Below are 25,049 nucleotides of genomic sequence, written 5' to 3' on the forward strand. Positions count from 1 at the left end.
ACAAACGCCAGAGGTTTATGTCCGAGACAGAGGAGTCCTGCAGCTTTATTCGAACAAAGGGAGAGTCCACCCGCGGGCTTTTCTCTTTGGAGGTTTGGGAGGGCGCAGCCTCCTTTTATCCCAAACTCCCGGCCGCATGTTGCCCTCTTCCTTTCCCCACTGGCTGAGGTACTAGGAAGGTACAGCCTTCCCGAACCGCCTACCCCCATATTCCCCCCTTGAATCTACTATTTTACCCCAAAGCTCAGAAGTTCAGGCTTGGGCCGACCCGTGTGTTTCAGGAGCCAAGCTGTCTGGGCTCTGCAACAAACCAGCTACCCAGAGTTAGTAGAGACATTAAGACCCATTTCAAAGACCTTAACACCCACACCTTCTCCCATCAAATTGTTTGTAAACACACGAGCTTTCCTCTCATAAGGTACTAACAAGCTGTATCACACTGTCAACATCGAGGAGGTTGAGTAAGACAATGACTGACTCCTTTTCACTGAAGTCCCAAGTAAGATGTGAAACATGCAGCTTTTGCTGAATATTTAAATTCCCCCTCAAAATTCTGCATTTTAAATGACTGCACTTGAATTACTTAAACTTGAAATAATAAGACTGCATTAACTATGACCCATTACTTAGTGGCAAACAGCTTTCTGTATCTACAGCAATCTAAAGAGTAAGTCAACTACAACAAAAAGGTACCACAGAACCTCTTTTACTAAGGTGACACAATGCTGCAGAGAAACTGTGAAACAATGAGCCAAACAAAATTACAAAATGAATTTATTCCAAAGCTGTAAGGGAACATTTACAATTCAACAAGATGGTAAACAGGTGTTTCCACAAGAACTCACTGTGTTAAAATTAGGAAACTGGGGGAAAATAATCTAACTACTTCTGAGGCCACAAGAACTTTGCACATCACCTCTGAAATACAGGAGTCACACAAAGAAAACTCACTCAAAATTCAGTGAGAAAATAAGCTGCTAGTACCTAGCTCCTAGTCTAAATACAAGCTATGTTTAGGCTTTGGGATTACATTATTAAATCCCCTCAAAATACCAATTATAGCTGCAAGTGCAAAATGTCTCTTCTTTTTCCTTTCTTTTTCCTCCCAATAGAAGCTTACTACATATCTAGTGCCTATTTTGACCTCACAAATTTCTCCTTCAAAGCTTTTAGCCAAGTTCAATGGTTTTAACGCCAAATCAGAGTATAGCAGCTGGCATGTAGTGAGAAATACAAGGTCAGCTCACATGTCCTGGAATGTCCAAAGTTTCCTACCTACTGTTCCAGAGTTAGGCAAAACCAGACTTTGAATTTAGCATCATCAACAATGTTTCTAACGTTGACATAATTTTGGTATTCTGGCCTTCTGATTGTAGTGATAAATATCAAAGAGTGTTAATGAAAACACCTGAGTCAGATTCACAAGCAAATACAAATGGAACTAGGATGGGGAGACATCACCTTCTGTGGCTATTGCTGGACAAAAAAAAAGGAGGATAAGAAGTATCATTCACTCTTCTAAAGCCTAAGGTATTTTACATCAACATGCTCTGGAACACTTAATTAAAATTCTTTTCCTGTCTTGACTTCTTTTTATTATATGCTAATTCCTTTACAATGTTGAATGACCTGAGAAGTTAAAATTTTGAGTGATGAGAATAAAAAAAAGCATTGTGCTCTTACATTGTATTTTCTGGGTGCACACCAGTAAATAAAAATTTCAAGTTGCTATGGAAAAAAATAGCATGGAATTGTTGACTTTTCCACCTGAATCAAACTACATAGCTGGAATTTTTCAATGTTACCCAAAATACAACTTTATTTATATACTTCTAAATGCAATTATTGGTTAAAAAAAGAACCAAAACACACACACAAAAAAAATCACAAAACAAGGAAAACCAACCAACCAACCCACCCTCAAGTGCCAACTAATCCAGAAATCTGCAAAAAACAGAAAAGAGCCAGAAACTCCTATGGTTGAGCTCCAGCTTATGAAGCTAAATCACTGCATCAGTCTTTACCCATTCCTGAAATAATTAATCATTTATTGTTTTGGTTTTTTATGCTATTCATTTACTGAGATTTCACGGCATAACTATATGCACATATTAATATTAAACATTAAAAATTAATTTTCAAAACATCACTTTTGTATTACAATGCACAGAGAAGAGTAAGATGTGCAAACCAAAAAACGCCACATTCTCCACATCTCTAAGTAAGAAGATTGCTTCATGCTACAAGCAAAACAGATTTCCAGCCATGTTGCAAACTTTAAAAAAACCAGCATGTATTTCATTCAATTCAATTAAAGAAAGTAAATCAAAGCAAATTTAACAATGGTACTCTTCTCCACATATTGCAAAATATGGTTACAGATGAGGAAAGGATTACTTCAGCTGCTAAGCTTATCTAACACATATCTCTGTTGTCATGCCTTTCCTGTCCATTACTTAATACATAAACTCAATTATATAGTTTCAGTTATGCAGTAGCTGACTTTTAGGTTAATATACAAACTGTCAAGATGCAGCTTTTGATGAAACATCTATGCTCTTTTCCAATTTTGAATCCTGAAGACACTTCATAAGTAAGAACCCAAAACTGCTGACTGTAAGCATCCAAAAATACAGTTGTAGTTTCACTATGGACAAGTTGTAGTCCGTTAGAAAAGTAGATCATACATACAAAGGTATAAAGAACATTTAAGTCAGTCTCAGTGGAAGGCAGTCCTTGAAGAAAACAATGCTCCAAGCAAACTTGCTGAGTAGCACTTTCACTTTAGCCCTTCATGGGCATGGAAGATTTAGCAGTCTTCTCAGTAGATTCTTCCTCGGCTACGATTGCCACGTCCTCCCCAGCCTCTTCCTCGTCCACCCCGGAAACCGCCTCTTTGCTCTGAAAAAGGAATTGCAATTTTTCAGGCAGGTTTTATGCTGTATACAGATCCAAACTGAATAGCAGGATCTGAAAGTATTGCAGGGTAACTTCAGTCTCTGAGGCTATGCCTGCTTATGGACCATGAGATTGCTGAGTTATGTTTTGATGGAAAATGGACCCCACTAATTGTAAAAGGAGGTCAGGAGAATGAGCCTGTCTAAATTAAGTGCAGTCTTTCTGCATACTAATACTGTGATACATAACTGTACCTGTAATTCAGGACTATATTTGGGCCAATCCATCATCACAGAATTGAAAACTGGCTGCCTTCCTCTTCCTTCTGTTCAATAACACTATTAATCTTGAGGTGTCAGTCTGACTTGCTACTAGTGATTTTATAAACTGATGGAAAATCACAACTTTGCCATTCTATTTGTCCTTTTCTATCCTTAACCTTAAGTTATCACCAGCATATTACTCTTTTTTCTGGGGCTGATACCTTCACTCCATTCAATTACAAATCTTAGCTACCACACAAACTATTTGTATACTGTAGAAAGTTTTTCCTTTCTCTTTGTTAAGAACAAATCTGGTCACACCAAACAAATCCCCAACAACACAAATCCTGATAGTTTATATACTTTCCTTGGATTGTTTGAAAACGTACCAAACCCTCATTCTCCTTTCATGATTTCTCTTCATGTACAGTCTTAAAATACAGGTTATACTAATCTACAGAGAGAACTGCATGCTTGTTTTAAAGGCTGCAGAAATCAGAAGTTGACTGACAAGGCTGAAGCATCTCACTAACAAGAAACAGTAGCAAGCAATAAAACATCTGGTTGAAAGCTTCCCAATCTTTAGACCTGCAGGATTACAAGCTTATCTTAAACGACACAGGTACATCACCCAAAGTCTAGAATAAGAAATTTGCAGGTGATGTTTTCTCTTTGCTTTATATATCTGCCAATGCTTTCTATTAGTTTTTCAACCCGTGGGTGTGGGTGACAATTTGTCATAGCAGACTCTACTTGCCAGAGGTAGGACCAATGGGCCTACAGGGAAGACAGGAATGGGCTGCTGCCATTGCTACTCATCCAGTCTGCAACTGCTCTTGTGCTTCACCCAAAAATATGACGCAGAAAAGCAGATTCAGTGTGACTGGGAGCACGAGGACATGCACAGTGAACCTGGCCAATTCCCAGAACTTCTGGATCAGGTCTGCAACATCAGCAGTGGCTGTAATAGGAATGCAGCACAGGTCCAGTCGTATGACAGGAGATGACCCAGCTCTGCCACTTGCTGCAACTGGCCTGTCCAATGGGAAATTGGTGCACTGTGTGTCATAACAGAGAACACAATAGTTCAATTACTCACTCTAGGTATTAAAACACTACTAAAACTAACTTGCAAATGACATTAAGTCATAGTCTGGTAACACTCAAACACTGCAATAGATTAACAGCTAGGAAGAGACCATCACAAGAAAAAATTCATGACAGTACAATTTGATCTTCCAAGAACACGGTATTTATTTGCCCCACCCCAAGACACAACTGTCACTAGACAAAGTTTTTCCAAGCTGCCTAACTTACCGTAAGAAAAACTACCCAGGTTACTGCTGTATTTTCCACTGGGAGGATTATATATTTGCCTGGCATCCCTTTTTGGTCCTGCTGAAGCTTTCTTTGGGGGTGAACTTGAGGTTGTATCTTCACTTGCTCTTTTTTGACTGACAGAAGAAAACAAAAACATACCATTACACCCCTGTGGTGACAAGTACAGTAATAATAGTTCAGCCACAAAGATTAACCACTGGAAGCCAGCAGCAGCCAGTGATGATGCCCTGAATAATAATACCTCAAAAGAGAAGTAAGCGAGTCTCCAGTTGATTCAGTCTTTAATATCCCTAAAGCAAGACTAAGATCATCTCTCTACAGCCGCAGGATGGGTGTTATTTTTCATGTGGAACTTTTAGCTCACGTGCTGTCTGTATTGTACAGATACAGCTTGGAAGGCTAGTTTTTACCGTTTACAAAATAAACCCCGCTATTTTCTTTTCAAGAAGAACTCTTACCTTGCATCTGCCTTCTGTACTGGTTTCCAGGACAGTGTAACTGTACTTTTGTAAGAAGGAGGAATGTGGAAGAGATCCTATGGAGGCAAAATTGGGCAGTTTATTCTACAGTTAAATTCCTGTTGATTTCCTGTTTTAAAATTTTAGCTGCTTATGGAGACTCCAGAATAACCACTGCTTTCCAGTAATTTTAAATCCTTTAGTCCCATGGCAGAGAGAGAAGGCAGTAGCTTACTGCCTTATCCAGCTGCCTTTACTAGGAAATTCAAGTAAAATTTATATTAGCAGAATAGTCTTACACTGACCAAATACAGAATCATAGACTAGTTTGGTTTGGAAGAGATGTTTAAATACCATCTACTTCAATGACCCTGCAATAAGCAGGGACATCTTCCACTAGATCATGTTGCTCAGACTCCCATCCAATCCAGCCTTGAATGTTTCAAGGAATGGGGCATCTACAGAGAAAGGACAGGCTGTCTCCTTCCCTGTGCACATCAAGCTTATTACAATGAACTACAGTGGCTCCTGCAGGAAGACATCTGATATCCCTATGATGGTACAAGATAGGCTTCTCAATATGGTGGGCCAAGTTTTTGGTTTATTGTGGTGAGTGAAAGTAAGAGTGAAGAAAGAGAGGAAAAGGGGGCTAGAAGAAATCAGAATGGTTTCATGGGTTCCAGATGAAAGTCTCTTTCTTGCAGCCCATCTCTTCTACACTTTTTGGAGAAACAGGTTCTGCATAGAAGCTTGCTTTGCCTCCTCCCTCCTTTACATCTCTTTGCACTTCTTTGAACTATTCCTTATTCCTCACTGACACTGCAGGAAAGGGAAATGACAAGGAAATCCAGAGACCCCTAAAGAAGCAAGGTGGTCTTTTCCTGGGGGCAACCAGTGCTGCAAGAAAGGGTGTCCACACCTTATCTCAAGAGCAGTAGCAGCAAAAGCTGAGCTGCTTGCAGGATCAGCAAGGTCCACCTTTCTTCAGGAACAGTAAAGCAGCACCAACTCTTGGGCTGGCTGCCACCAACTAACACAATACAACTTGGTTCAAATCTATTCCTTTCTTTGGCAGAGGTTAACTCTGCTGTGGGAATTTACTCCTTCATAATGTGCGGACTTACCTTGATTAAAACATTAATGTTATTGGTTATTTTCAAGGCAACCACTTTAATCTTGTTCTGTAAAAAACAATACACACTGCTGAGCATCTAGTAGCTTTATGCTAACCTCATTTCATGAAGTCATAACATTAAACTGACTGCCCTTCCTAGTGAATTGCTATAATAACAGTGATAGTGAAAGGAGTGTACAGTTCTGAGTTTTCATCACAGCTGCTTTTAAGGTTCTTGCAGTTTTACACTAACTAGTTGCTTTTAATATTCCAGTGTAGCCCCCACTGGGTTTTTTCTTTTTTGCTCAACACATGACAATTTCCCCTTCAAAACAAAGCACAGAGCACAATTAAACCAAATACGTGTGGCTGCAGAGAGCAGCTAACAGTCGAAACTAGAAGCTCATCTTCACTTGCAAAATGTAGCATAAGGTAATGTGCCCTTGCAATAATGTTAGTAGTATTATTCCCTTAATCTATTTGCATGCTTAAAACTGACTGCAGCCTATTAATGTGTCAATGGTTCTTTCAGTAAGCTCAATTAGAAAAATCAGGATTCCCAAACAATTCTTACCTCCTCTGTTTTCAAAGCTTCTCCTGTTTTCCCTTGAAGTGCCAGACGAAGCTGTCGAATATACACCTGCAACCCTCGAGCAAAATACTGTAGCCTAAAACATTTAAAAGCAATCTCTTAGTAACATTTACATAGTCCTGTAGAAATAAAAGCATAAGCAAAGGAAAGGTGTAATCCTGTTTCTTCCCCTTTAGGAAAAATGCTCAAAATAAGCCTTCCATCAATCTGATTTGTACTTCTTTAGCATCCAGACAATAATTCACACTTTCATAGAGTCAGAGAATCATAAAGGTTAGAAGACACCTTCAGGATCATCTAGTCCAACTGTCACACCTAAACCACACCCCCAAGTGCCACACCAGACGCCTGTTGAATACTTCCTGAGACAGTGATTCCACTACCTCCCTGGGGCAACTTAATTCCAGTGCCCAACCACTCTTTCAGTAAATTGTTTTTTTTCTAGTATCTAATGTGACCCTTTCCTGGTGCAACTTAAGGTCATTTCCTCGTCCTTTCACTTGAGACATGGCAGAAGAGACTGATCCCCACCTCACTACAATCTTCAGTCAGGCAGTTGTAGAGGGCAATGAGGTCCCCCCTCAGCCTCCTTTTCACCAGACTAAATGCCCCCTACTCCCTCAGCCACTCCTCATCAGACTTGGGCTACAGACTCCTTCCCCAGCTCCACTGCCCTTCTCTGGACACACTCCAGCACCTCAGTGTCCCTTCTGAAGTGAAGGTCCCAAAACCGGACACAGCACTCGATGTGAGGCCTCACCAGTGCTGAGTACAGGGGGACAATCACTGTCCTGGTCCTGCTGGCCACATTATTCTTGATACAGGCCTGGATGCCATTGGCCTTCTTGGCCACCTGGGCACACTGCTGGTTCATACCCAGCTGGCAGTCAACCAGCACCCCCAAGCCTCTTTCTGCTGATATGCTCTCAAGCCACTCCGCTCCAAGGCTGCGGGTTGCTGTGACCCAGCTGCAGGACCCAGCACTCCACCTTATTAAATTTCATGCAGTTGAGCTCAGCCCATGGATTCAGCCTGTCCAAACCCCTCTGCAGAGCCTTCATACCCTTCAGCTGATCAACACTCCCACATAACTTGGCGTTGCCCACAAACTTACTGGGGATGCAGCCGAATCTCATCATTCAAACCATTGATAAAGATGTTAAACAGGACAGGCCCCAGTACTGAGCCCTGGGGAACTCCACTAACACTTTGTAACAGAACATTAACACTTGCCTCTAAATCATTACCTGATTTTAAAGTCTTTCAATTTCTCTGCATTCAGCTTGGCTGTGAGGAAGTCTGGAAGTTTGCGACCCAGCTGATGGAAGCTATACAGTAAACACTCCACATAACTGAATTGCAACTTGGGCTCTTCATTGCCAGCATTTTCCCCATTTTCTGCTTCCTCTGGAGGAAGGGGCATATACTCCTGAAGAACAGAAAGGAAAACAAATGCATGAGACACATTTATGTTGATTGACTGCTCATTTGCAGTGTTTGAACTGGACGGTTTATCTGTGCTGACAGTTTGAAAAGTATCCCCCATCTCTGTATGAATGTGATGAACTACTGAATAATGTCCTGGTGCAGGTGGTTTGCCTATCCTTCTGTGACTTGAGGCCTCTGACTCAGAGGAAATCCTATGGTGGCAGTACTACCACAGGAAGCAACAGTGTACTGCACCAATGCTTCTGAAATAGTGCTGAATTTGCTTAGAACTGTCAGTGCAGGTACAGCATTTAATGAGATCAACATGAGTCTCTCATGATTATGAAATTTAAAAAGAAGAAACACACATGAGTTTACTGGATTAAAAACATTCAGGTAACAGCTCTCTATCTACAAAGGCTTTAAATTGCAAAATTATGTTCAAACTTCTATCAGTGGATAGGACTATCTCTGAAACAGCCATTTTAGAAAAAGGATAAAGAGATGAATATATAAAAATAACTAGTTTTGATGAAAACTTAATTTCTTAGTGTTTTACATGAATAAAAATTGAATTAGTCTTACCAGTAATTTATCAAATAGCTTCTTCAAATTTGATTCAAGCTTTTCCATATCACCACAAAATGAACTCATTTCAGCAAGAAGCTTCAAAACCTACACATAAGGACAGCCAGGTTTTTGTGTGCTATCTGGAAGTACACAAACTTAACATTCAACCTAAAATCCATTATCACATCACTATGACTGGCACAGTAGAGGACAGCTATTACAACTAAACACCTCCCAAACATCAGGAAGGAATACAAGGAAGAACATGCCTAATTTGTTTTTCCTGTCTGTAAAGAGAAACACAGGTTTGTGTGTCTAATCCCAACAAGCATTAGTCAACAAGTAAACAAAACTTCATCTCCCACATCTGCTGCACTGCTCACCTTCAAGTGAGAGCCACAGATATCTAACTGAAACTGCAGCACTGATTAATGTAAACAAAATTACAGCCATTAAGCCACTCCCTTAGGAGGCTAAATTAGCAAAAACTATGCAACCATCATTTCAGTAAATGCTATGTGCTTAAAAAAATTGAGAGTAATATAAAAATGATTACATTGATCTACTTATTCTACCTTACTTCAAAAGCTTGGGACAGACAACACATGCTTTAAAAGGCAATGCTCAGTCATGCCTCAACAGATGAAACACTTCTTTTAGTGCAGCTACTTTTCCTACAAGCCAAGAAATGAAAACTACTTAAGGAAAGAGCTTGCAATTTTAAAAATAGCTGGGTTTATCTAGGATAGTTATTTTTCACTATCTGAAAGATACTTTAGCTTTGGCTTACCTCTAACTGGATATCAAGACCCTCCACTAGAGTAGTCAAAGAGCTGAGGTTTGGCAGAACATGCTCACAGAAGTAAGTAACAAATTTTGTGGAATGAACATTTTTCTGAAAAAAAACCACAAACAAACCGTCACACATTATTCATGTTACTCTTGAGTCTGAAAGAGCTAAATGTCCTTCTCCCATCACCCTGCCACCCTTATAAATGCCTGCCTCACAGCTGTACCTTAGAGCTTTATTAAACTTCCCTCTTTCTCCTAAGACACACACTCTCTTGCAAGTAGCCTAAATTCAGAGGCTGTCTGCAACAGCAGCTGAAAGATTGCTTGCAACCCAAGAATAGGCCTTTTAAATGCTGCAATTGCCTGGCACTAGACTTGAAATAATCAAATTCATACAAGATAATGTGAGAATCTTGTCATAATTCATTGTAACATCTTCAGTTTGAAAAGAGAAAACCACAAGCTATCTTTACATTTGGAGGCTTTAAGAATGTTTTTCTAACGTTTGGATACATTAGAGATTAAAGGTGGAGAAGTACTGATTTGTGGTGGTACAAACATAATCACTGGGAACACCAAAGCCAAGCTCCAGCCATTAACTTTCCTGAATACTCCTCAAGCAAAGCAAATAAATACGTACTGAGAACAATGGCACTGCCTGCCGAGTGCACTGCAGAAGTCTGTCCACACAGTCCGTATCTGATGGGTTGAATGTTTGTTCCAGGTCAGCCTGTTCGGCTACCAGCTCCACCAGTTGCTGCCTCCCACTGACTGTCTGTAAGCTTTTTAATCCAGACAATATTTTCATGAACAGAACAAATTCCTCGCCTGTCACATCTTCCAGAACCTTAAGAGAAAAACAGAAAACATATTTCTGTGGTGCTGGTTTGAAAACTTCCAAGTCAATCCTACTGGATTTGAAAAGGTAAAGTATGCAAATATTTAGCACTTAAATTTAGAATTTAGTTATTTAAAAACACAAGTTTGAAGGAACACATGAAAACATTCAGTATAATTGAATGTACCTACAAATTAAAGCAATTGTCGTCAAGTTGTACAAGGGAAACAGTTTTTTGTAACTTTAAATTTAAGAACAAACTTCTATCTAACAAAAATCAGATGCTTCAGTCAAAATAAATGTTAAACAAATATCTACTCCTTATTTTTTTTTAAAAACTTTTTGCATCTTTCCCAGTTTAGGGAATGCATGGAAATCTCATGAAATTCCACAAAGACAAATGCAAAGTTCTGCACCTGGGATAAACTAATTTCCCTGCATCAGCACATGTAGGGGACTGACTGGCTGGGGAACTGCTCTGCTGAGAAGACTGAGGGTTCTGGGGACAGCAGGCTAAATACAAGTGACAGCAGCATTCCTTGGGTGATGAGCAGTGTTCCGGGCTGTGACAAGAGCAGAGACTATGGGAAACAAAGGGACAGATGACTGTCCTTGGCTGTACCCTCATCTGACCAAATCTGGAATACTGCACGAGTGTTGGGCTCTCCTGTATGAAGAAGTTGTTGATAAGCTTTAGGAAGCCGAATCAACAAGCTGATCTGTGTCTACAGCACACCACCTGTGAGGAGAACCTAAAGCAATCAGGCTTTTCCAGCCTAAAGGCAGAGAGCTGTATGTGGGTGTGGCAAACTAACACTAATCTTCTAACACTTAAGAACAAGTCACCAAGCATAGCAGCCAGGTTCTTTGATGAGGTGGACATGGCCAGAATGAAACAACGACACAAAACTAAAATGGGAGGTTTCAACTGGATAGAGGAAGAACCAATTCTGTTGAGGACAATTAAACGTTGAAGCTGGTTGCCCAGAGTATATAGGAACTCTTCTTCCTTAGAGGTTTTCAAAACCCAACTGGAAAAAGCACCAAGAAGTCTGATCAGAATTCAGCTGAGCATGATTCACTGAGTTGATCAATCTCTCAAAGACCCTTCCCAATGTGAATGATTGGGTCCAATTCTAATCAAAGTCATTCCTACAAAATTAGAAGAGCCATGACTTTAGCAATACCACAAAACATGCTGCAAACTTTGGAGTGTATCAGAAGAGGTTAGTACAAGATTGCGTTTGTACAATGCTCAAACAGCCCTCCAAAGCAACACCAATGATAAGAGATGGTTTAACAATACTTGAGTTTGAACTGAAATCAGACACTAACCTTCTTTGATTCAGTCAATATGAACTCTTCCACCTCCTTTGTCATCACTTCCTCAGGTAAGGTTTTCAGTTTTGTAGAAAGGAACTTAATGGCTCTCTCTCTCACAATATCCTCTCCCTGAAGAATTTGACTGAATAAACCTCCCAAAGTCCCTGAATGGAGAATAAATCGGGTAACACAAATTATTTTCGAAGTTATGACCTGGACCTTTTATGCAGAAGAAAGAAGTTTCCTCTTTTAAGATTCCATGACACATTTTGAAATAACTGCTGTACTAACTTTTAAGAATAAATACAATTTTCATGTATCTTGACATAAAAATCCACACTCTTTTATTAGTCTGTATAATTCAGATCCACAATTACTAAGCTCAGTATTGTTTGCAAAACCAAACAATTAGTGTGGGTCTCACTTTTGCACTGTACTAAGAAGACACAAAATTGGGTCCTTTACTCATCCTACTACAGACTGGGAAGTATTAATGAAAGCCATGTACAGAAAAATGTGTCCTTTACCTTTAGCATCCATCTTAAATATACTGAGCAAGGCATTGTTAACCAAATTGAATTCTGCAGAATCATCTGGAGAGAGAAAAAAAAATTAATATACATACCCTCAAAATGCAAAGGTAAGAGAAGAAAAACAAAGATTGCTAATACTGCAGAAGAAGTATTCTGTCCTCAGCATTTAGCTAAAAACAACATAACCTGTATTTTAAAAAACTATTAGATTGAGGAAGTTCAAAGCCATGATTATGGAAGCTGGAAGCAAAAAAACCCCAACTATTTGTCACTTTAGTCTCCCTACCAAAACTTAAACCTTAAAACTTGAAGGAAAGTTATTAATCAATATATTAGTTATTTTAATAAACAAGCTGACCTTCACTAAATGAATGTAAAATAGTTATTTATTTTTAAACTCTTAATTAATCTACAGTATTTCTAGGTGGCAGGAACTATTTCCTTCTCAAACTAAATGGAGAAATGCATGCCTCAAAAAACCCAACCCATAACCTATCTTCTGAGAATCCCAGAGACTTAACCATGCAGTTTTAATAGAAGTCTGAACACCTAATATTTAGCACTCTGTAACTTACTGAGATTAAATGTATATTATATTCTGAATTCATGCCCCAAAATATTTATTTTGTACCAAAAATGCACTATATGGAACAAAACTCCCTCAGGCTTTTTCAGGTTCTGGAACCTGGATCAGAAATTCAGTAACTTTTTCAGAAAGCAATTTTCTGCAGTCCATAACTGGAAGACTCCCCCCTTGCCTTTTTCTACAGATGCTTTCAGAGAACTTGAATGAAAAAAACCTGTTTTATTTAAAAGAAAGATTTTCAGTTTATATTAGAATAATTAGTGACCTTTCAGCAGAAGCAGCAGCCTAACTGTACAGCAAATAGAAAGCAGGAGAAAAAGAACAGAAGAAGGACATGAACAGCACTGAGATAAATTATGAATAAATGGAAAACGTTGCACAGAACACAAATTGTATATATATGTAGGTGTGCCATGAGGAGATCAGCCAGGATGTGTCTCTACCTGACTGTAGAAGCTGGGTCAGTATGTCTGCTACCCGAGGAAGGTTATCTCCAGTGGCAAACTGAGGCAACTCCTTGATTGCTTGTCGCCGGATCTGTCAAAATTGTCAATAACGTAGAGATTAAAAAATTTTAAAAATTCCACTAATTACATAACACCCCAAATCCCCCTATTTTGATGTATTTACGAAGAAAATAATATATTTTTCTTAGATCTGGAGAAAAATAAAATTCAAACAGCACCTCTGTTCACAAAATCATTTATATGATCAACAAAATAAAGGCCAGTATGTGTGTTATTAAGGAGTTTTATTTGCTAACAGGAAGGATAGTTCTACAGTTGTGCACATGGCAGGAATAAACTCTAGGGTTTGTTCCCAGCACTGAAAAAAATCCTTGAATGATCTGTCCTAATCCCTTAAGACCTCATAAACTAAGATGCTTCACAGGTACAGCTTCTACCAACAGCACAGAAGCAGCATGAAGCATCTCAAGACTTCTTCAAGACTAAGTCAGAATCATATCCCTGTGGTTCTCAGGTGCAAACAAGATTTTGTCTCCCAGCAGAATTTATCAAAATCAATTACCACAGAGTGGTTTTTGACAGGAAAATATGTAAATGCTATTCAAGAAACTGTAAGTTTTTTCTACAGAGCTATTCCTTTAATCAATGGTGGGAGCAAAAAAAAGATAAATGAAAACTGATGCATCTTCCCAAACCATCACACAATGAATTAAATGCAAGAATACAATTATATTTATGTTTTCCAAAGAACAACCCTCCCCTCCCAAAAGACACAGTCCATTAAACAAAAAGAGAAAACAATAACAAAATATAAATTCAAAGTATCAACTTGCTACAAGGTTCTTATTCTTACAGAAACATCTTCATCCTCGCAAAGGTCCAACTGGGCATTGATAGCTGAGTCAGCTAGGTCAGGAAAATGCTTGAAGAATTTAGGAATAAACTGGGCTGCAAGTCTCTTCTCCTTGGCACCTCCTTTCACACCATCCAAGATCACCTGGTAAGCATCCTTATGCTGAAAGAACAATACATAAATGGAAAAATCCTGGGTTATACTCAAGACAAGGAACGACTTTTTTCTCCCGTTCTCTTCAACTATTTAAGTGAACTATATTATACACGCTTCTTAAAAAGGAATACATTTTTCTCTTAGACTGATATAACCATGCCAATTTGGTAATATTTGCCTCTGTTGCCTGGCTTTTACTGTTATTCCGGCTCCTGTCTGTTCAAATGTGCACCACTCCAACTGCTGGCCCTAAGGGCAACAGCTCTTACACACTGGGATCATGTTAGTGCAACAAATTATATGATCATTGTCACTGAACTTGGCCAGCTTTTCAAGGAGTTTCTGCCTTTTGTATGCTCATATATTGTCTTTGAAGTAAAGACCACATTTCCCAGTAACTGTGCCACTGCAGTGGATCACAAATTTTTGTTAACATATATGGTGCTAAAGTATCTCTGGCATCTATTCAGGTAGTTCACTTAACCTGGAATCTCTGGCATCTATTCAGGCAGTTAACTTAATCTGAGATGAAACACAGTGCTCAGAAGAACTGTTAAGGGAAACTAGATTAAAAAAAAATCACAGAAACCTTCAGTTGAAATATAGAAATAAACACTTCAGCAATCGTAAAATAGTCTCTAGCTGCTCCAACTAGAATCACACATGTGCTTCTGGTTTTGTGCCTACAGGACTGAAACTTTAGAATAATTGAAGTCTTTGTTGTGTGTTTGTGAAACAGAAGTCACCATTATTAGGATACTAGTGGAAACCAGAATTCTAAGATAATTCTAAGTTTAATTTTCCTATGGTTGTGAAAAAGAATGCTTAAAACAGCTTATCCTACTTTGAACAGCAACAGTGACAGCACAGGACACTTTCTTTGCCTTATTTACATTAAATTTCCCAGAGCCACATATATAATCACAAACTACTCCATATATCATCACCCCTACTCCACATGAAAGTTCTCCCATAGTGAAAATAGATACTAATTTACAAAGCAGTACACTGCATTAATGCCCTCTAATGCAAGCTGCATTTTAAAGTTTAGTGCCAATGCTCCTGAAGCACTCTGTACAACTGTTGATAACTCTGTTGCCGGAATCTGGACTGGAGTGGGATACAGATCTGGATGAAAAATAACCAGGGAAAGAATCAGTTGCCTTTCAGCTGAATCACATCACCACCCAGTTTACTCTGTAGCTGGGCCAATGCAGTGCAGTCAGCAGCAAAGGCAGGAATGAGCCAGCATGAACCAGCAATGAAAACACACATCATTATAGACACAGGTTCTCAGGCTGCACGTTAAGAACAAGTTCTTTTGTAGAACACGTAACATGAAACTTAATACACATGAAAAAGCATTAATGCAGCAACGGAACAGAGTAGTCTGTGCTCTTTACATTTGTGTTCCTGCATGCTAACTACTCCTACCATGTAGCCAAAATACAGTTCAGGCAGGAGTTTGTTTTACTTGTACCTGGCAGCATGAAATGCTCTAAAAAACTACAGGCAACTACAGAAGCAGTGTGATCCTTCTGTTTAGTGCATTTCCTTCCCATCTGTAACAATGGTGTAACACAGTGTCCAGACCTTTGTTTTTAATAACTGTTAATTGACCAATCATCCATTAACTTCTCTAGGTTAGTTCTTGAGTCAATTCATACACTATAGTGCCCTGTGACAAGTTTCAAAATGCGCAATGAAGAAATGTTTGTATTCCCCTCTACTTCCAGCCTGCTTCCTAACAGTTTTTTCAACCTCTCACCTTCATTCCATTCGTGGACGCCTCACACCTGAGCCCCTTTCTCAACTGAAACACTCTTTTACAAGCTCAATACTTCCAGTCTTTTAAACTACTTCTCTTGATGTCATACTTCTGGTAGTCCCCATGCCCATGTTCAGTGTTTCTTTATTTGAGACAGGGTGACCATGACTTTTTGCAGTAAGAGATCACATTCATAAAGTTGTTAAAAGATAATAAAGCACTGAGTGGGATAAAACTGATGGAACAAGGAACAATTACTCACAGCTTCTCAGAATCCAAAAACTGGAGACATCAAGCAACATTATGAAATGACAAGAGGTAACTCCTTCACAAACAAAATAATGAAACGTTTTACCACAGAATCTCTGTGGCAGAAGCACATTCACTTAAACAAAGTATCAGAAAAGTTCACTGAAGAGCAACCTTGCAAGCTACACTCATTACAGACATTTCCTCTGGCTCTGGGAACCCAAAAGCTGGAGGGGGCAAAGCTGGGAGAGCGTTTTAGGAATCACCATTCTATACTTACCCTCGGAGGTTCTTACACATCTACCCTGTCATAGGCTGCATTTCTTAACCATGCTGGAGTTTGCTCCACCTAAGATCCTTTCCTTCCTCACAAAAGCTACTCACAAGAATCAAAGTGAAATCAACCATGCATTTCTAAAGTGGCAAGGTAACAGCATGTTTTACTCTGCACCTCTCCATGTAGTTCCTCACATTTTATTTGCACTTTCTTTTTGGTTCTGAGATGACGTTTTTGATGGACTGTCTGCAAGGATGCTTTGTTTCACTAGGGCCAAGTGAATGGACTCGAATTAAAATGAAAAAAACTTCAACACCTTCCTGCTCCCAACCACCACCACATTATTTGTTCTCTTAATGAACCTTCTAAGTGACCTCGTAGAGCAGCATTCTCGTTTAGTTTAAAATCCATGGTTAGATACAGATACAGCAAAGCTACTTTCCTACTTATTGACATTATGAAAGAAAGAAAAAAAAAGTATCTTCTGCTTTTTCAGGGGGGCTTTTGGGAAAATGAGGGCCTAATGCAATATCAAAACTAGCTGTAGCTAACCATAATATTTTCTATTGGTAATATACGAAGTCATCCTCTTTTCTTGCATAACTCAGTAATGGTATACACAAATGGCAGATCTTGCTAAGACGTTATGGAAAAAATCTTCAGTCGTGAGGGTCGGCCTTACGTTCTTGCCTCAAGGAAGAGAAACCCAAAGGGCTACAGGCAGCTTTCAAACCATAACAGACTTCACCTTCCCTCAGCAAGCCTTTTAGCAAGACAGCCTGCCAGAGGCCCCGGATCTGCAAGTACGCTCGATCAGATCTGGATGGCCACTGGTGTCAAAGACTTCCAGGCCCGAATTCGCCAGGCGAAACTCTCCGCCCCCATGCAAAAAGCAGCCTGATTCTAGCTAAGAACCAGTTAATAACGGCGACGGCACATTTAAAGGATAGCTGCCGCCAGGACGCGGATGCTGCAATAGCGACGGGAACTGCTGCCGTCCTTGCAGAGCCGCCGACGCGATGTTTATCTCCGCCCGTCCCGCGCCGCCGCAGGCCTGAGGAAACCCACCCCGAGCGCAGCCCCGGGGGCTCGCCGGCTGTGCGGCGAGGCGAGCAGCCCCTCTGACGGCACCCCGCCCCCCCCCCGTCTCGGCCCGGAACTCCCCGCGGCGGCGCTACGCAAGCCCGAGGCCTAGCGAGGCCTTGCAGGCCGCAGCCACGCCGCACCTGGCTCGCCGTCTCCGTGGCGTCCGCCAGGATGCCGTAGTTACGGTAGAGCTCCTCCACGGTGGGCATGGCGCGGCGGGAAAGGGGCAGAGCCGCCGAGACACCGAGCCCGCCACTGACGACGCCACCGCCGCTCCGGCCGCCGCTCCCGCTTGGGCCGCGTCGTCAGCACCAGCGAGGCGCCAGTCCCGGAGCGGCCGCACGCCGCCGCCTGCGCGCCGCCCCCTGGCGGTGGGCGGTGGCACCGCAGGGCCGGGAGCCGCGGGCGCCGCGCCCGGAGCGGAGCGGGAGCGCCCAACGCGCCGCGCTCCCAGCGCGCCCGGTTAGCGACGGGCACCGTGCGCCGGCGTTGTCCGCCCCGCCGCACACTCGAACCGGGGCCGCGCTACGGGATGCGTTTGTCTGCTCACGCATGTGCCATGGCCTTCACCTCTTCCAGTCTTTTTCTTTTTCCCTTTTTTTTTTTTTTTTCCACCCCGGGCCTGTCTTCACACTCCTCCTTCTCCTTCCCCCAATTGCTGCCTTCCCCCAGCGCCTCATTTCTGTATCCCTTTTTCGTCTGTCCTGTACAACTACGATGGAAGATGCTCGGGAAGTGCCTGTTGCACGCTGAGCGTCTACTATGAGACAGAGACTGCTTTCCTGTGATTTGGTGACTTTCTCCTTTTCCTTCAGAGGAAGATGCTCCCTAATTCCAGAACCCAGAGTATATGCAACTCATGTCAATGAAGGCAGCATGTGTTCATTAGGCTCTAATCACCAAATATAAACTGCGGCAAAAGTTACAAGGCTGTAGCAGTGTCTTCTCATCATATCTCAATACACTTTAGCATCCTGCAAATTTCAAAGGCACTTAAAATGAAAGAGTATTCCCCTTACGTGAATCTGAGGCTGAGCTAAGCAGAGCTCTGGACCTTTCTTAAATACCCTTCCCAGCAGGATGAAGGGTGCTGTTGGAGGCATTTGAAGCTCCATGTCTCTGGAGTCCATACCGGCAGACCGCACTCAGCAGGGATGTACAGCAGTGGCATCCATCATTTACCTTCTTCTGTTTTTCCTCTATTCAGTGTTTCAGCTAGTGGCAGCAGTGACAGCATCAGTCACCTTTCTCCCCTTCCTTGAACTGAGGCCCGGTGCCTTTACCTGTCCAATGATAGTTTCATGTCATTCCTGCACACTCTGACAGGGTCTGAGGGTGCAGAAGCTCGTGGCTGCTGTCAGATCCAAGAGAGCTCTAACCACATCCTGACCCTCGGGTGTGCTTGTGGCCATCACATTTACCCAAAGTAATCTTAGCAGAATATGCTGGGTCATCTTAGTAGTGGGAACAAAATGTAGCATCAGAGAAAAAATGTTTTTAATGTAGCAAAAGAGCTGCATGCTTCCAAAAACCTCTCATTTTCTCGGAAGGGAGAGCTTCCTCGGGCAGCCTGGTGGATATTAAGAGATGTCAATCTCTTGTCCTCCAGCAGCTTCCAGGCAGCATTGCATTTGAATGCAGATTTTAAAACTCACTATAATCATCTTTATCAGCACTACCATGGCAAGCTTTTACAACTTGGCCAGAAAGGAGGAAAGATGTACATCTCATTTAACTGCTTTTTACTCTCCCCTGCTGAAATGTTTATATAGATGGAGCTGCCTCGTTATCTCCTTTTCTTGCTTTTTTTTCCTCAACCACTATCAAACTGTGATTATGTTCCATAGCCAGCATGGATAAATATGTAGCATTTATACATTGTTGTATGTATGACAGTTGTGGAGAAAAAAAGAGGTAAGCATGAATGAAAATGGCTGTGAGAGGGGCTGTGTACCTTCTGGGAAAGACCGGCTCTGCATTCCATAGCAGAGCAGAAGGGGGGCTTCAGGCACCAGAGAGTGATGGGAGGTGAACTCAAATGTTGGATTTTGGTTGCGTGGCAGGGAGATGAATTGGTAGGGTGGAATGGTAAGCAGCTTCAAAATGCTATAATAGCATTATATATTTTGTCACAACTAACTATTTTAATCACATTTTTATATGTTGTATCATAACATCTATTATAGGCCTTGGAATTATACTTTTTTACCTTCTGTAGCAGTGATACATTCAGCTGTTGTCACTGTCTTTCTAACAGAGAACACATGAAAAGGGATATTCAAAGCCACATTAAAAAATTGTTTTGTCTGAGGTTTGTTCTGTTTCCATCCTTTGATCTGGTATTTTATTTCCTCAACTACTTCCTTGTTTCTTTACATCATTAATTTAATTTTTTCTTTCCTTACAATAATTTCCATCTTCTAGTCTTTAGTTTTCACCTGTTTATGAAATGTATATAATATTTCTTATAATGAACCTGTTTAAAATTAATCACTGTTAGTCTTTAGCTTTTATATGGAAGGAACATAAATGAAGAGATGATGGTGTTACAGGTTTTGAAGAAATTGTTTGAAATTATTTTTCAAAGTTAATCATGGATCTCTTTGTTAAAGTTGTGATATTTTTGAAAATGCATCTTTAGGAACTCAGAATCTTGAAATGCACATTTGAGAATGACACACAGCTTTTTCAGACCCTGCAGTGCAAGTCTCATAATTTCACAAAACAGGGTTAATCTGCCCATCAGTCAGGATTTTTCTCTCTTTTTTCTTCTCTGTCCCTGTAAACCCAAGCACGCGGAAACCCTGTGGTAAGTTGCACACTCATTTGGTAATGAAGTGGTATCATTATACATTTGGCTCCCATTCCTGTGCACTGCCTATAAATCAAGTACTCTAGAATCATTGTAGGTTCTCCAGAGGGACATTAATTTACTTGTGAAATCAATGAAATTTTCTATTTTCCTCAGAGGAAAAAAATTACTATTCCTATGCCACAAGTGCCCCGGTCTTTGGTGTAGGACAGGCTTCAGACAAAGTCATAGGCAGGGCAGTAAAAGATTTCTGTGATGACAGAAGGAGAAGACATGCTGAAGGAAAATGTCACACTGGAACAGTGGTCTAATCCCATGAACCAAACCAGGAAAGTTTCTGCGCATAATAAAGTGACTGAAATAGAGTCCATTTGTTGGCTTATGCTGGATGAGCAATTGATCCCGAATTCTTCTAATCTCACTTTTTAGAATTGGGTTTGAGTCACCAACAGAGGTTTTACACGTGAAAGGATATAGCAATTATCCCCCATCCATCTTAAAAGTTTGTGAAGGGTTTTTCAGAAAGCGGTGTGCAGATATCACGGAGGAGTACCACGAGTGCGTGATTATGTTCACAGATGTAAAGCCTTTAACTGGCACACACTAAAAGCATCCTGCGTGGCTATAAGCACCTAATTGGTGTCTTCAGACAAGCGCAGATTTTCCACAGATTCTTCCTCGTGTAATCGGGTTCTCTTGCAAAATTTCTCCCTGTCAAGGCGAGGAATTTTTCCCGTAGGAGCGGCAATCCCGCGCTCCCAGGGCTTGCCAGCAGGCGGCGCTCGGCCCCCGCGGATGAGCCGGTGCGCGTCCCGGCGGGAGCCGCTCCCGGCGGCAGCGCGGCAGCGGGACAGCGCAGCAGCCCTGTGGCACTGCCTCCCTGCAGCACCCCGAGGCACGCCGCACGGCCCTCCGGAAAAACCTTACACCTGCTCTGTCCCGGCTCACATCTCCAAATTCAGCCGAAAAAAGGGATTAGAGAAACAGAGCTGGGTTCTTCTTTCCCGCTATACTTTTTTTCAGGTTGCTGCCTTTGTACGCTTAAGAGCAGTCTGCTTGTACCCCCCTTACTGCTTACCTTGCCACAGTGAGTAGGAAATTTAGAACATCCTTTTAAATGGTTTGTGAACGTGTTAGTAATGCTCCTCTGTTCTGCAGATCAGAAGATCCCACAGCCCCGACAAAGCGTGTGCCATTGTGCATTAACTGCCGTCAATCGGCGCTCTCATTTGGAGCCCAAAATGCTGCGTGTCTTTCCACACGGCCAAGGCTGGGTAAAGACTGAAAACCCAGCCCTCTTCAGAGTCTTTGATTGTCTTGTTTGTGTGTTACATTCATACAGCAATATTAGAGACAAAACATCTTGAAGGGTAAGAAAATGGGACTGTGAAATACGTTATTTGGCAAGAAGACTTAAAAGCAGACATAGCATCCATGAATTGTTTAGCTCAAAGAGCATCTATGGAAGAGGGACAGATGACTGGTTTATACTGAGTTTATTCTACTTCTGTTGAAAAGTTCCACAAGTATACAATGCTGGCTAGGACAAATTAATGGGACAGATAATGGGTACTCCATCCTTCATTGAAAAGACATAAAATGATTGGGATGTTAATTTTCTACAGGCTGAAGTTTGGATGCATTGTTCCTCTCTGCTATGATGGTCATTACTGACTTGCGATGCCATGATTCTTACATCCTGGGACATTTCAACGTGAGTCCGCTTCTTCTCCAGACTCACTCAGGACAGGCTTAATCTCTAAATTTTGCCTCCAAACTTTTGCATTTTCATGCTGCCAGTTCACAGTCCCCCACAACATCCTTCTCTTCAAACTGAAGAGTGATGGATTTGATGGGTGGACTGTTTGATGGATTAGGAATTGGTTGGATGATTGCATGCAGAGGGTAGTGGTCAATGGCTCAGGGTCCCAATGGGCATCAAGTGATGAGTGGTGTCCCTCAGGGGTCTGTATTAGGACAAGTGTTATGTAGTATCTTCATTAATGACATAGAAGATGGGATCAAGCCAAGTGGTGCAGTTGATACACATGAAGGGCAAGGATGCCATCCAGAGGCAGCTGGACAAACTTGAGACATGGGCTCCTGGGAATATAATGAGGTTTAATAAGACCAAGTGCAAGGTGCTGCACCCAGGTTGGGGCAGTCCACAATATGAACACAGGCTGGGGGATGAACAGATCGAGAGCAGCCCTGCTGCAAAGAACTTGGGGGAGCTGGGAGATAAGAAGATGGACATGACCCGGCCATGTGCACTCGCAGCCCAGAAAGCCAAACGTGTCCTGGGCTGCATCCAAAGCAGCGTGGCCAGCAGGGCGAGGGAGGGGTTCTGCCCCTCTGCTCTGGTGAGACCCCACCTGGAACTCTGGGGTCCTCAACACGGGAAGGAGATTGACCTGCTGGAGTGAGTCCAGAGAAGGGTCGCCACGTTGGTCAGAGGTTTGAAGCATGTCTCCTGTGAGGGAAGAGAACTGTGAAAAGAGAAGGCTTTGGGTTGATCTAATTGCAGCCTTAGAGTATTTGAAGGGAACTTACAGGAAAGATGGGGCAAGAGTTTACAAGAGTGTGTAGTGACAAGACAAGGGCGAATGAAAGAGAATAGGTTTAGATTCGATATTAGGAAAAAAATTTTAATTGTGAGGGTGGTGAGGCACTGGAACAGGTTGCTCAGGGATGTTGATCCTCCATCCCTGGAGGTGTTCAAGGCCAGGTTGGATGGGGGTCTGAGCAACCTGGTCTACTTAAAGGTGTCCCTGCCCACGGCAGGGGGATTGGAACTGGATGATCTTCAAGGTCCCCTTCCAACCCATTCTATGACTCCATGAAATTCCCCACCTCTTGCTTGATAAATTCAGCCATGGATGCTGACCCAGCTGCCACACTGGGAAGCCTGACATCCTGTACCTTCCACTGCTCCTGAGGCTGCTGCTGGTGAGACAGCTGTTGCCACTGCTTCTGAAAACACGAGAGCTGCTCTGCAGCACAGTGACAGATTGGAAGTGCTAAAGCCACATGGCAGCAAGCTGTGAAAACTTTTCCAGAGCTTCTGTGTATTTGCAGTGGCATTTGCAATGGCATGGAGCACTGTTTTCATCTGTGCTGGCTGATGAGAGTATGAAAATGACAGTGGCTATGCAGAAGGAGCTAGACGGTGACAAAAGAGACAGAAGCATTTTGAAGACTGAGGTTTGTTTTTGTTTGGTTCTGGCAATGTTATCCAGACATACTTCAGAAAAATCCTGTCAGTGTGGGTGAAATACCTGGAATACTTGGAATATATGCTCAAATAGCACTTAATAATGGAAGGCCTGTGTCATCTGGATGACACACTGTGGGCTGTAGGAGGCTGTGTAAACACGGCTATGGAAACCACACAAGCCACAGCACTTACTATGCTTCAAGTCATAGTTGAAATAGGATCTCTAAGCAGCTGATTCCTTATGACTTGGAACTTGACTAGATTAGAATGAAATATTATTCCTCCAGCACTTTGAGCCACTCTAATATGAAAAATCATCCTAAGTAGATGCAGGCCTTTGTTATATTGGAAAAAATTCGATGGCAAGTTGAATCTCCAATTACTCTGAAAAAAAAGCAAAATGTTCTTTTCCCTTCTCCCATTTCTTGAACTAGAGAAATTAGACTGCCAAAGAGGTTTTTTTCTGGCATAGCTCTGACACTTTTGTTGTCATGGGGATGTAAATTAATGGGGTTGTTTTTTATGTTCTTAACCTAGCTTTGCCAACTAAGCTTTTGCATGCAGACCAGGTCTCACACCAATCTGAAAAGTCATAATAATAGGAACTGGGTTTGCTGTTTAACAAATTCTCTTCTGAAGACTTCACTGTACTCCTTAACGTTTTTTTTCTCCTCAATACCACACTTCATTAAGAAAATGAATGTATGAGCATGTATTGCATGCATACAAATTGGAAGATGTCGTAAACACAGGTTTTGTTAATGCACACAGATATAAGGAATCTGAACTTTATTGGCATGTCTGGCTGTGTGCAGGTCCTGCAAGTGTATGTTGTAAGGTGCAGGCTATTCCTGTGCTTTGTATGATCTGCAAAGACACTCTTATATAACATAATGCAAAAATATGTGCATATGCACAATGTCTGGCATCAAGCATGTGTCAAATATACAGGCATGTGTGTAGTGCATTCCTGAGTGCATGATTACATATTTTGTTGGGTAAATACAAAATGTTTTATACTTTGTATACTCATTTGTCATAAATGTGCGGGAGTGTATAGAATTCAATGAAGAGATTTTAGAGTATGCAGTGTGATGCTTACATGAGTCTTAAAGCCTGGAAAGCATCTTTCTGAGCATGTCTAACTATATTGCATAGTCAATTCTACCTTTCCCATGAAAAACATTTTAAAATTATTTAAATTTTCAGTGGAGCTCTGTGCATACCATGATTGCTAAAGGACTGCAAAAAATGCTGAAGAGGAATAGATATTACAAAAATTTCCTAGATGTTTTGCACTGGAGCTCTTCAGCTCTACCTCAAGAATCTGTGTTTCTTGGAGCACATGAATATTCTGTGCTGAGTAGAAACCCTTGCTGTCTGCCAGCAAAATGTTGGTAGTCCCCTTTGTTGGCTTCCCTGGGGAGT

At 41.5% G+C, this 25,049-nt stretch overlaps 1 protein-coding gene across 1 annotated transcript; it reads right to left on the minus strand.

The window, feature by feature from the left end:
- Positions 1-756: 756 nt before the first annotated feature.
- On the minus strand, positions 757-17,933 carry API5 (apoptosis inhibitor 5). The gene is made up of 14 exons (XM_039552641.1): positions 17,733-17,933; positions 14,057-14,218; positions 13,180-13,273; positions 12,145-12,210; positions 11,630-11,781; positions 10,097-10,303; positions 9,455-9,559; positions 8,680-8,769; positions 7,914-8,095; positions 6,649-6,742; positions 6,085-6,141; positions 4,961-5,037; positions 4,479-4,615; positions 757-2,901 (listed from the first exon to the last, which is right to left on the minus strand). The coding sequence occupies exons 1-14, from the start codon at positions 17,799-17,801 to the stop codon at positions 2,822-2,824; spliced, it is 1,572 nt and encodes a 523-aa protein (XP_039408575.1). The 5' UTR covers positions 17,802-17,933; the 3' UTR covers positions 757-2,821.
- Between the last annotated feature and the right edge of the window lie 7,116 nt (positions 17,934-25,049).

The sequence above is a fragment of the Corvus cornix genome, chromosome 5 (assembly GCF_000738735.6).
Source record: "Corvus cornix cornix isolate S_Up_H32 chromosome 5, ASM73873v5, whole genome shotgun sequence".
NCBI classification, from domain to species: Eukaryota; Metazoa; Chordata; class Aves; order Passeriformes; family Corvidae; genus Corvus; species Corvus cornix.